Source organism: Lissotriton vulgaris, chromosome 12 (genome assembly GCF_964263255.1).
Source record: "Lissotriton vulgaris chromosome 12, aLisVul1.2, whole genome shotgun sequence".
Lineage (NCBI taxonomy): Eukaryota > Metazoa > Chordata > Amphibia > Caudata > Salamandridae > Lissotriton > Lissotriton vulgaris.
In genome coordinates, this window is record NC_141700.1 from 3,932,426 (window position 1) to 3,944,525 (window position 12,100).

At 46.2% G+C, this 12,100-nt stretch overlaps 1 protein-coding gene across 1 annotated transcript in view; it reads right to left on the bottom strand.

Moving 5' to 3' along the window:
* Positions 1 to 1,027: 1,027 nt before the first annotated feature.
* The window catches only part of PWWP3A (PWWP domain containing 3A, DNA repair factor), a 91,008-nt gene continuing 79,935 nt past the window's right edge, over positions 1,028 to 12,100 (bottom strand). Inside the window, exon 13 of the mRNA XM_086946669.1 lies at positions 1,028 to 3,824. Coding sequence (XP_086802795.1) covers positions 3,719 to 3,824 — 106 coding nt within the window. The 3' untranslated portion in view covers positions 1,028 to 3,718. The remainder of the gene's footprint in view (positions 3,825 to 12,100) is intronic.

Here is a 12,100-nt window from a genome sequence, read left to right on the forward strand (position 1 = left end):
TTGCCACAGGCAGGGCAAGAGTCAAAGAGAGAGGGCATGTTTGATGAAAAATAATGCTCAACTCTCTTAAACATAGCAGAGATATACTCCAACAACAAAAAGACGGTGAAGTAAAAAACTTTTGACAAAAATTTAGAAGTATTTTTTGACAGAAATCAGAAAAAAGTTAGAGCTGAAGTAACCAGGGTCCTGGCAGAAGGAGCCGGAAAGAACAACTGACCTGTCACCCTGAGGCATGATGGGAAGCTAGTGGTCAATGCTGCCTTAAAGGCACAGTGCCAGTTTATACTGAGTGGAAGACAGACCCTGACATCGGACTTCTGTCTCTGAATGACAGCAAAGGAGACAAGATATAAAGGCTTGTTTACAGAAATTCTGTACAAATGGAAGAATACAGTAAATAGGGTTTGGGCAAGGAAAGAGAGAAACTCAAGCTGGACAGCCTCAAACTAACAGAGCCAGCAAATAGAAAGCAAGCAAATTGGAGTAAAAAACACAAAGCCAATTGTAAGCCATGGGCAGAATGCATGCCCAAGGAAGCTTTCTGCATGTCCGGAATGGTCATTAGCAAGTCTGGTAGGCTTTGACGTAAAAAGCCTTCTTAACAGAAAACCCCTTGAAATGAGGAGGCTGTAATTCTATGATTTTGGACAACACATCAGCTTAGAATGGGTAGATACGGTCAGATTCCTTTTGTGAACCAGCAAGTCTATTCACCAGAAGAATCTCTCTGGATACAGAAAAGCAAACTATTCACCATATGTGTAACAAACATTGTTTTCTGGTATTACAATCAATACTGTGATACACACACGCGTTATTTAATTTATTTTCCGACACCTGCTTCAGGTACATTTAATACGTAAAGGAACGGCAGCAAACAGCACAAACACTGTAGACTTTGCCAAGAGTTTGACGCTTCTACTTTTTCTCCAAAGCAGTTGCTGCTGCCTAAAGAGAGACAGAACCCCAGCCGCACTCTTTACAACATTTTTGAATGATGAAACAATAAAAAAGATACAACATATGCCATTTAATTCATTTAATTATAATCAATTCAAAATTCAGTAAAAAAATATCAAAAGGACACTGTCCGCTTAAACAGAACTCTAAACACATTCATTGTAAGATATACTGACCGCCAACAGTGTTAGGTGAAATCAGCTGCTGATATATGTATTTGGGACTCATGATTCTTCCAGGTGTGTTCGGCCTAAGGGCGGAAACTGAGTGGTTGCATGAAATAGTAACAATGGGGTCTGATAATTTTTGAAAAATAGAGAAAGGCAAATTTCCACAAAATTATACAACCTTTCTTCCTGACAACACCGGACAAATCCTCAAACTACTGTGGATGTTGACATTTGAAGAGCAGGGTCTGGGGTTATAGCAGGAAACACCCATATTTCAGAGACCTGCATATGGTCTGAGATCAGACACGAGCGTAGGCTCAATGGTCACACAACTAGCACCTTGGCACAGGCCACACCACTGCATCGGGCCAGAGGTCAATTGTAGCGTACGGTCAGAGCTCACAATTCACAGGCAGGCTAGCGGTCTCAAAACCAGCACAGGATCAGAAGTCACAAACCAGAGCAGGGAACATTATTTTTGGCACTATGGTTAAATTCAGCTAAATTCTCACAAGAGACAACTTTCCAAGATATCAAATGTTTCAACACCAGCCAAACATTTATCCAACATCAAAGGATATGTTTTACTCAACACCAAACATTTCTTTTAGGCAAGGCTCTGGAGAGTTCTAGTGTAACTCAGAAGGGATGAGGAGAATTAAAGAGCCAACTCGAAGAACAATGAACGCAAACTGCAGGGCAAATGTACAATGTAACTGGCAGCAAACTCATGCGAGCCCTCCAGATTAGTTGCAACACTATCCGAGGAAAAGCTACAGCCTGGGTTACACCCGGCATAGACTTTACACCCTCTTAAACTTTAATACTTGGGCACAAGACTTGCTCAGCAGTTTCTCACCAAGCAACCACCCTAGCTTAAATAGTGTCTCTACAGTCCTCGCCTGCAGCTTGCTAGAAGACAGTAACATCACATTCTGTGTCTGTCCTGCAGTAAGGTCTCCAAGGGACCACATGCGGTTGCTCAGTCGCATATAAACACAGCCAAAGCAGACTGGAGAGACCAGTGTTTACATGAGGGGGAGTCAGCACAGTCTACAGCAAGAGCCTACAGCATGGCAGCATTTCCCTTGCAAGGCACACAGGCCACGGAAGGACTGCAGTGAACCGGTGCACGGCCAGTGTGAATGAACCGCACAAGGAGCAGTGTGAATACTTTTAAAATACAATCATGGATTATCCCCCCTCCACCACCACTGGACTTGTAGTTTATGACACTATTTATTCCTTTTGGGTCTTGGATACATTCTAGGTCAAATGAAAAACAGCAGCAACATTAGTAGAAAAATATCAAACCTTCTGTGAATGTACATTGTAAAAAAAGTGCACCTCGCAGGAGGGCGAATTAGTAATCAAGGAGTAAAAGGAAAAAAAAACAGTTACCTTGAGAGACAGTGCAAACTGCCACCCCCACCCCCACCCCTGTCCCCAAAGAAGTGATGCAGCTCCTTCCCCACACAAAGTTATGCTGCAGCCTCCGCTGAACCCTCCACCCCTCCAATCGTTGACCATAGAGCTATGGGTGGGCACCAGAAGAAGGCTAGTTCGACAGTCATTTAAAGGCACAGAAACAGAACCATGGAGTTAGCAATTAAAGTTTCCTCCCAAACTTTTTCTTTCTTAATGCCCGCTCATTTACCACTTACTGCGTGTGCTAACACACTTCTCTGAGACGGCTCTGCTTGCCCGACCACGTGAGGCAGCACTTAAGCATATATCTCGGTAAAACGGCTCATTTGCTAACCAGACTTCTCACTTTTCTGCACACTCTCAGATTAAAATCAGGACACTCTAGGATGCCATGACTCTGACATCTGCACGCCATGAGACACATGCTTCTACACTCACAACCAGGAGCACACCTAAGGCCACGGAAGAGAGACATGGTCCACGATCGAAGGAACACCCTTCAACTGCCCAACCCAGAACACACTTTTCAGGCCGCAGTCAGACCTGGCTCACCAGTCTCCGATACAAAGGGTCAGCCTTGGAACACAACCACTCACAGATTCCATTACATCAACGCACCGTTAACAAATCCATGGCCCTACGCAAAGATCCTGTGATGTCAAGCACACCACTCAGAAATACAGAAAACACGTGCAGCACATCCTTCTGAAACAGGACTCTCTTCCCTCAGCGGCCCCTTCCCTCCTATAGTGACAATATGGAGAAGAGTAATGAGATTATGAGTAGGGGCAGCAGGGTGACCAGAGAAGCTTGGGGGAAAGTCTCAAACAGCAAAGGCAGTTACAACCACAGGCCAGTCTGGCACAGTTCAGTGCAATCACAGGACCACGCAATTAGCATGTTGTTCCCTCGGCTTGAATTCAAAGGATCAAATTAAACATTTAAAACATAAAATGGGTTAGAGGCACCAATGGTTAGAAAGACAAGAAAGACTAAGTTCTCTCGATTTCCCAAGGACGACAGAGTGTCGGGTGGTAACGGATCATGTGATCTCCAGAAACGAGTTCCTGGAAGTCCAGAGCCCGAACTCTGGCTGCTCTCAAGCCACAGTGGGATCCCTGAGGTCAGTCTTTCTAGAAGGGGCACTTGTTTGAGATTCAAGAAGTGGAATGGCCAGCACTCGTGCCCATCACCCGGGCCGCTGAATCCTGGAGCTCCAGCATCTTCTTCTCCAGGATCTGCTCTTCAAAGATCTCCCTCTCCCTAGAAACATAAACATTAGGTTAGAGTTCCTGCCAGCTGTGTGCTCAGTTTATGCTTTAGAGTACTTCATGCCTTCCCATGACTGTCTGCTGGTCTTAAATGAAGGATGCTGTGAAATGGGGTCTTGAGAAGAGCTCACCCAGATCCCCAGACAGGACTACTGACAGGTGGCCTGTTACAGAGACTGCACTGGAGTTCATGAAAGGACCAAGTAATGGTGTGAGAGTGATCGTGCAGAGCGATGCCTTAAGCCAGTAGACCCCCGTCGTTCTGTGTTAGTAACACATGAACATACTCACCGTTAACACTGGTCTGCAGCATGTCATCTTCCTTCTATTCAGATGATTTGTGTGTATAGTTTACACATCCTCGTGCATTTTAGGCTAGGGCTGATCACACCAAAAACCGTGACAGCAAATGGTTCACACAATCCAGCAAAAGTTGAGTTCCACATCAAATTGGAGGAAAGGAGATGAGGAAGAGAGGGGAACAAAGCTCGAATGATTGTACAAATCACTAATGTGTGTGAACACTACTCCAAGGACACAAAAACAATCATTCCAGGCTCCAAAGGCCCTTACAGAGGCCTACCAGGGCACCGCCCAATGCTAAAACCCCAACCCTTGAACCAAGAACTCACACTTTTATTCTTACATCTAGCAAAAGCAGCAGATGTTACCAGATTTAAAGGTTACTTGTAATCCTAATATGCTCAGCCTACTGGGTATTCTCAAATTTCCCGGATCTCCCTGGGCAACGCTTCACGATATAGAGTGTTAGAAATCGGGGCCTCTAGTTGGCAGGTTGTTACCCTGTCAGAATACGGACCTTCTTCCTAGTCAGGATAAGGAAGTCAAAATTCTAAATTAACCCCTGCTCACCCTCTTGGCCGCTTGGCACTAGCAGTCAGGCTTATCTCAGAGGCAGTGTGTAAAGCATTTGTCACGAACCAGCACCTCAGAGAAGGTCGCTCCCCAAGCTGCCTGCTGCTTTTGGTATCGTTACTGCTTCTCTGTTCTCTGTGCCTCTCGCTACTGCTGCCTGACATAACGTTTTAGCGGATTTAATTAATTAATTACCGCGCTTGTGTTCTCTTCCTGCCGCTTGACACAACTCTAGAGCGTGTTGTAGCAATTAACCATTGCGCTGTGCACTCCACTAGCTGCCACTTGACTCAACGCTAGAGCGGATTTAATTTAATTAATTACCGCGCTTGTAGTCCTCTAGCTGCCGCTTGTCTCCACGCCTTTGCCCCATCGAGTGCTCAGAAGTAATAGTGCCTGCCTGCCAGCTGCCGCGTGTTATAGCGCTTTACCATTTAAAATCCTTACAGAGTGTTTGAAGCCACTGCTGACGATTTCCCTACTCTCACCTTATTTAGCATTCACTATTTACAGTGTTGTGCACTGGGCAGGTAGAATACGCGCTGTTGTGACTCTGAACCCATTTAAACATCGCACCATTTTGTTGTTGTGCTTCGGAGCCTTCCCCTACGACCTGATCCCGCCTCCCAGCTGATCCTCCCTCGCCCCTCCCCTCCCACCATCCATATATGACAGAAGCCTATGCGCGCAGCGTTCACGCGCAGCGATCGCGCCGCTTGCGCGCCGAAGGTGCGCCAAAGGCAAGCCCGTCTACGCCCGTCCGCGCCAAGCCCGCGCCCAGCGCCAGACCCCCTGGCCCTCGTACCACCCACCCCGCATTACATATGATGCCACCTCCCTCCTAGCCCTTAACTCCGGCCGCTCCCCCAACTGCGCCCAATCCGCTCCAGGACACACCCATGGTCCCTTCTCATGCAACTCCTGCAAGTTCGACGGCACCAAAACCAACTCCTCATCCACCAACGCGACACAGAGACCCGACACCAACCACCTAAAATGCATCCTGCTCAACACCCGCTCAGTCCACAGACATGCCATCGACCTCTGGAATCTACTAGACACCATCTCACCGGACGTCGCCTTCCTAACAGAAACAAGGATGAACGCCTCATCAGCCCCAGACATCACCATTGCCATCCCAGAAGGATACAAGATCATCCGTAAGGACCGCATCAAGCATACAGGAGGAGGCATTGCCATCGTCCATAAGAATTCCATTTGCATCTCAACCAGCTCAGATGACAACCTTGCCAGCGCCGAGCACCTTCACTTCCAGATCAACACCGACCCCAAAACCACACTCAGAGGCACCCTTCTCTACCGGCCCCCGGGACCCCATGCACAATTCAATGACGACATCGCTGACTTCATCACCCCACACGCCCTCCCCTCCGAGGACTACATCCTATTGGGAGACCTCAATTTTCACCTGGAAAAGAGCAATGACAACAGCGCCACCATCCTTCTGGACAACCTCGCAAACCTCGGACTCAAACAACTTGTCACTTCCCCCACCCACATTGCAGGCCACACACTCGACCCTATCTTCACCTCCAGCAAACACGTCTCATTCAGCCACACCACAGCTCTTCATTGGACGGACCACAGCTGCGTTCACTTTTTCTACAATAAGTCCACAATCCACTACCACCCTCAACCCACCCTGCGAAGAAATTGGAACAAACTCACCATCGACCAGATCTCCTCATCCCTCCTTCAAATCCCTCCTGTCCACTCCTCAAACCCCGACCAAGCAGCCATTAACTTCACCCAATGGCTATCCAAAAGCGCCGACATCCTAGCACCGTTGAAAAAACATCAAAACAAACTAGGCAGCAAGAAGGCCTCCTGGTTCAACGACGATCTTAAGAAATCCAAGAAACTCTGTCGCTCCCTCGAGAAAGCATGGAAAAAAGACCCTAACTCCAACACCAGAGACGCCTTCAAAAACGCCACCCGCATACACCACCAACTAATCCGGTCTGCCAAGAAAGCCTCCTTCAAAGACCGACTAGATAACAACGCCCACAATAGCAAGGAGTTATTCAACATCGTCAAAGAATTTACCAACCCATCCGCCAACTCCAACGACATCACCCCCTCTCAAGCCCTCTGCGACTCCCTAGCTTCCTTCTTCCACAACAAAATTGCAGACATCCACAACAGCTTCGACAACCGACCCGAAGACCAACCGACCCAACCTTCTGCAGGACCTTCTCCCCCCTTGAACATCCTTAACGACTGGAACCCAATCTCCACTGAGGACACCATCCGCCTGATGAACTCCATCCACTCAGGATCCCCAACTGACCCATGCCCTCACCACATCTTCAACAAAGCAGACTCCATCATAGCACCACACCTCCGAGACGTCATCAACTGCTCCCTCAACTCCGCCACCTTCCCGGAAAGCTGGAAACACGCAGAACTCGGCACCCTTCTGAAAAAACCCACAGCTGACCCCATCGAACTCAAAAACTACCGCCCCATCTGGCTCCTTCCTTTCCCGGCCAAAGTCATCGAGAAAGCTGTCAACACCCAGCTTGCCGCCTTTCTCGAAAGCAACAAATCCCTCGACCCCTCACAGTCCGGATTCCGAGCCAAACACAGTACTGAGACCGCACTCATCGCAGCAACAGATGACATTCGAACACTACTAGACAATGGAGAAACAGTCGCCCTCATCCTCCTTGACCTCTCCGCAGCCTTCGACACAGTCTGCCATAGCACCCTATTACAGCGCCTCAGTAACATCGGAATCCAAGGAAAAGCACTGGAATGGATCACCTCGTTCCTCACCGGAAGAACTCAGAGAGTCCGACTCCCTCCATTCAAATCAGAGGCCTCTGAAGTCATCTGCTATAAGAAATGCCCAGCCGGGCACTTTAATTAAATAGATAGAGAAAATGTCATAGAACAATTTCACACAAGGTGCGGTAGAAGCAGAACACCTGCCGATGTCTGGCTAACACACTTGAAGAACAACAAACAAGGAACAAAATTTCTTTGCAGGCAAATTGCACGTAGTCTGATTATTGTAAGTCATATAACAGACAATCAAAAGCAATACACATATGCATGTATATATTGTATCAGCTATGCATTTAGTGCATTTTTAGTCGACGACGTTTCGAACCACAGTTAATAACGGTTCATCCTCAGGACACAAATAATTTGCCTAAAGAATTCATATTCAAAGAGTTATTTGCTGCATGGGAAACAATGTACCATACTAAAAATAGAAATTGTTTGGGGGAAAGAAAGTAGGAAACAAAAAACATGAAAGGATAAACATGTCAATACACAGGGCCTTTAAATCAACTGCGTTAAATTCTCATGAACCATACCATGCCAGAGTGTCATATGCAGCCGGGTGTAAACCATGCTTAAGAACGTCAGTGTTTTTGAACGAGGTGATTCATATACAACGTCCACGCAGTATTTAAAAAGTGCTCATGCTGTAAACAACATGCGTGAATGTGCATATCATAAAATCTCCAGGATATAAATGTGGGTAGAACCTGGTGTAGGGAGGTGAAATATGGACTATGCTGACGCCGAGTGATGTGAACATGTGTCCGGGGTGTCTAACGGCCAGTATAACGGGGCTAGTTGACTGGAAATCTTACCAGGTCGTTAGTTCCAGTTCTGCACATAATGAGTCTGGGAAGGAATATGGGCACAAAATTAAACCCAGAGTAGGGAGAAAAGAATGGGGTAATGAATAGCAACCCGCATTAATTGAAGGGCTTACCAGTGAAACAAACGCGATCAGTCGGATATCTGTAGAGAAATAATCCGATCACAATCATATAAGCACATAGCGCCGCGGGGCGGTCCAAGGGAATCCTCATGGTTTCTGTAGGGTCTTACCTGATAGTCAGTGAAGCAGGTCCGCAATGGGGTTCCTTGCTTGTGTACGAAGTAGACACTAACAGAGTATGCCGTGTTAGGGAAGTTGCAAATGACCTTCGCGCTCACGTGGAACAGATGAACCAATAGGAAGGCACATGGGCCAAGTGCCCTGTTACAGTGGGAACATAGGAAAAATGTGGCAGACATCTTGGAGTGGAGCCCGAATTGTTCATGAATTGGTGTATTAGTGCTACCCAATTCTCACTTTAAAATTATGATAAAACCAATTAGAACATTTTAAACACTTCTTCCATTATATTCAACGTAATTACGAAAAATGAAACAAGTCTCACATGGTACGAATTAGCACGGTTAGGGCAGTTTAAGCAATTATTGGCCATCACATTCTGCGCAAATGAACACAACAAAGGTTGCCACCACGTGGTGGCAACCTACAACAGATGCTAAACAGAGAGGAACTACGCTGGATCCTAAAGACAAAGAGTCTACAAACAGGATTGAATCGCACTGAGGACTGGACTACCCTGATCTAAGATGGCAATTTGGGTCCTGGATTATTCGGGACATTTTGAGATAAATGGACTCAGTTTCTCTGATCAATTCCCCCTCATGAGACCGATTCAAATAGTCCTCATCATGAGAAAAGACTTTTGCAATACCTTTGTTGTGTTCATTTGCGCAGAATGTGATGGCCAATAATTGCTTAAACTGCCCTAACCGTGCTAATTCGTACCATGTGAGACTTGTTTCATTTTTCGTAATTACGTTGAATATAATGGAAGAAGTGTTTAAAATGTTCTAATTGGTTTTATCATAATTTTAAAGTGAGAATTGGGTAGCACTAATACACCAATTCATGAACAATTCGGGCTCCACTCCAAGATGTCTGCCACATTTTTCCTATGTTCCCACTGTAACAGGGCACTTGGCCCATGTGCCTTCCTATTGGTTCATCTGTTCCACGTGAGCGCGAAGGTCATTTGCAACTTCCCTAACACGGCATACTCTGTTAGTGTCTACTTCGTACACAAGCAAGGAACCCCATTGCGGACCTGCTTCACTGACTATCAGGTAAGACCCTACAGAAACCATGAGGATTCCCTTGGACCGCCCCGCGGCGCTATGTGCTTATATGATTGTGATCGGATTATTTCTCTACAGATATCCGACTGATCGCGTTTGTTTCACTGGTAAGCCCTTCAATTAATGCGGGTTGCTATTCATTACCCCATTCTTTTCTCCCTACTCTGGGTTTAATTTCGTGCCCATATTCCTTCCCAGACTCATTATGTGCAGAACTGGAACTAACGACCTGGTAAGATTTCCAGTCAACTAGCCCCGTTATACTGGCCGTTAGACACCCCGGACACATGTTCACATCACTCGGCGTCAGCATAGTCCATATTTCACCTCCCTACACCAGGTTCTACCCACATTTATATCCTGGAGATTTTATGATATGCACATTCACGCATGTTGTTTACAGCATGAGCACTTTTTAAATACTGCGTGGACGTTGTATATGAATCACCTCGTTCAAAAACACTGACGTTCTTAAGCATGGTTTACACCCGGCTGCATATGACACTCTGGCATGGTATGGTTCATGAGAATTTAACGCAGTTGATTTAAAGGCCCTGTGTATTGACATGTTTATCCTTTCATGTTTTTTGTTTCCTACTTTCTTTCCCCCAAACAATTTCTATTTTTAGTATGGTACATTGTTTCCCATGCAGCAAATAACTCTTTGAATATGAATTCTTTAGGCAAATTATTTGTGTCCTGAGGATGAACCGTTATTAACTGTGGTTCGAAACGTCGTCGACTAAAAATGCACTAAATGCATAGCTGATACAATATATACATGCATATGTGTATTGCTTTTGATTGTCTGTTATATGACTTACAATAATCAGACTACGTGCAATTTGCCTGCAAAGAAATTTTGTTCCTTGTTTGTTGTTCTTCAAGTGTGTTAGCCAGACATCGGCAGGTGTTCTGCTTCTACCGCACCTTGTGTGAAATTGTTCTATGACATTTTCTCTATCTATTTAATTAAAGTGCCCGGCTGGGCATTTCTTATAACAATATAGCTCCATTTGGCCTATATTTATTGTGTCCTAATATTCCTTGACTGTCTAAGGACCGTTGTCTTTGAAAAGTAACATTTACCCATGGTCCTTAGCTTATTGCGCCTTGGGTTCCCTTGTCTTAAGTAAATAATCTGAAGTCATCTGCGGCGTGCCGCAAGGATCGTCACTCAGCCCCACCCTCTTCAACGTGTACATGAGCCCCCTCGCAACCATCGTTCGCCAACACAATCTCAACATCATCTCCTACGCTGACGACACCCAACTGATCCTCTCACTCACCAAGGACCCCAACACCGCCAAAAACAACTTACACGAAGGAATGAAAGAAGTAGCCGAGTGGATGAAGCACAGCCGTCTGAAACTGAATTCAGACAAAACTGAAGTCCTAATCTTAGGTACCTCCCCCTCCGCCTGGGACGACTCTTGGTGGCCAGAGGCCCTTGGAAAAGCACCCATCCCGACGGACCACGCACGGAACCTGGGCGTCATCCTGGACTCCTCACTCTCAATGACCAGACAAGTCAACGCCGTCTCATCATCTTGCTTCAACATTCTTCGCATGCTCAAAAAAACATTTCGCTGGATCCCCACCGAAACTAGAAAAACGGTCACCCACGCACTGGTCACGAGTCGCCTGGACTACGGTAACACCCTATACGCCGGTTCCACCGCAAAACTCCAGAAAAACTCCAACGCATCCAGAACGCCTCAGCCAGGCTCATACTAGATATCCCGCGCAAAGAACACATTTCTGGTCACCTGAAAAACCTCCACTGGCTCCCCGTAAATAAGAGGATTACCTTCCGCCTCTTAACCCACGCACACAAAGCACTTTACGAACTTGGACCCGAATGCCTCAACACACGACTGTCCTTCTACACCCCCTCCCGTCAGCTACGATCCTCCAACCAAGCCCTTGCCACTGTTCCTCGCATCAACAAAACCACCATGGGAGGTAGATCCTTCTCCTACCTGGCAGCCAAAACCTGGAACTCTCTTCCCACTCACCTTCGCCTTACTCAGAACCACCTAGCATTCAGAAAGCGACTTAAAACTTGGATATTCGACAAGTAATCTCCCCCCTCCCTCAAGCGCCTTGAGACCCTATGGGTATGTAGCGCGCTATATAAATTTCTGACTTGACTTGACTTGACTAATACAGTGAAAACATAACAGAAGGACACCACACCAGTTTTTGAAAAATAGCCAATATTTATCTGTATAAAACAAGACCAAAACAATAAAAAACTAACATACAGTTATTTAAAATACTCAAAGCAAAAGTAAACTTTAAAAACAGTTCCATGAAGTAGACAACTCCACCCGGGGCGATCACAACAGTTCTGGCTGTCTGCAGGGTCGCCCGCAAGCCAAGGTGCCGGGAAGACCCGCAAAACATTACATTTAGAAATGCAGGGCATCA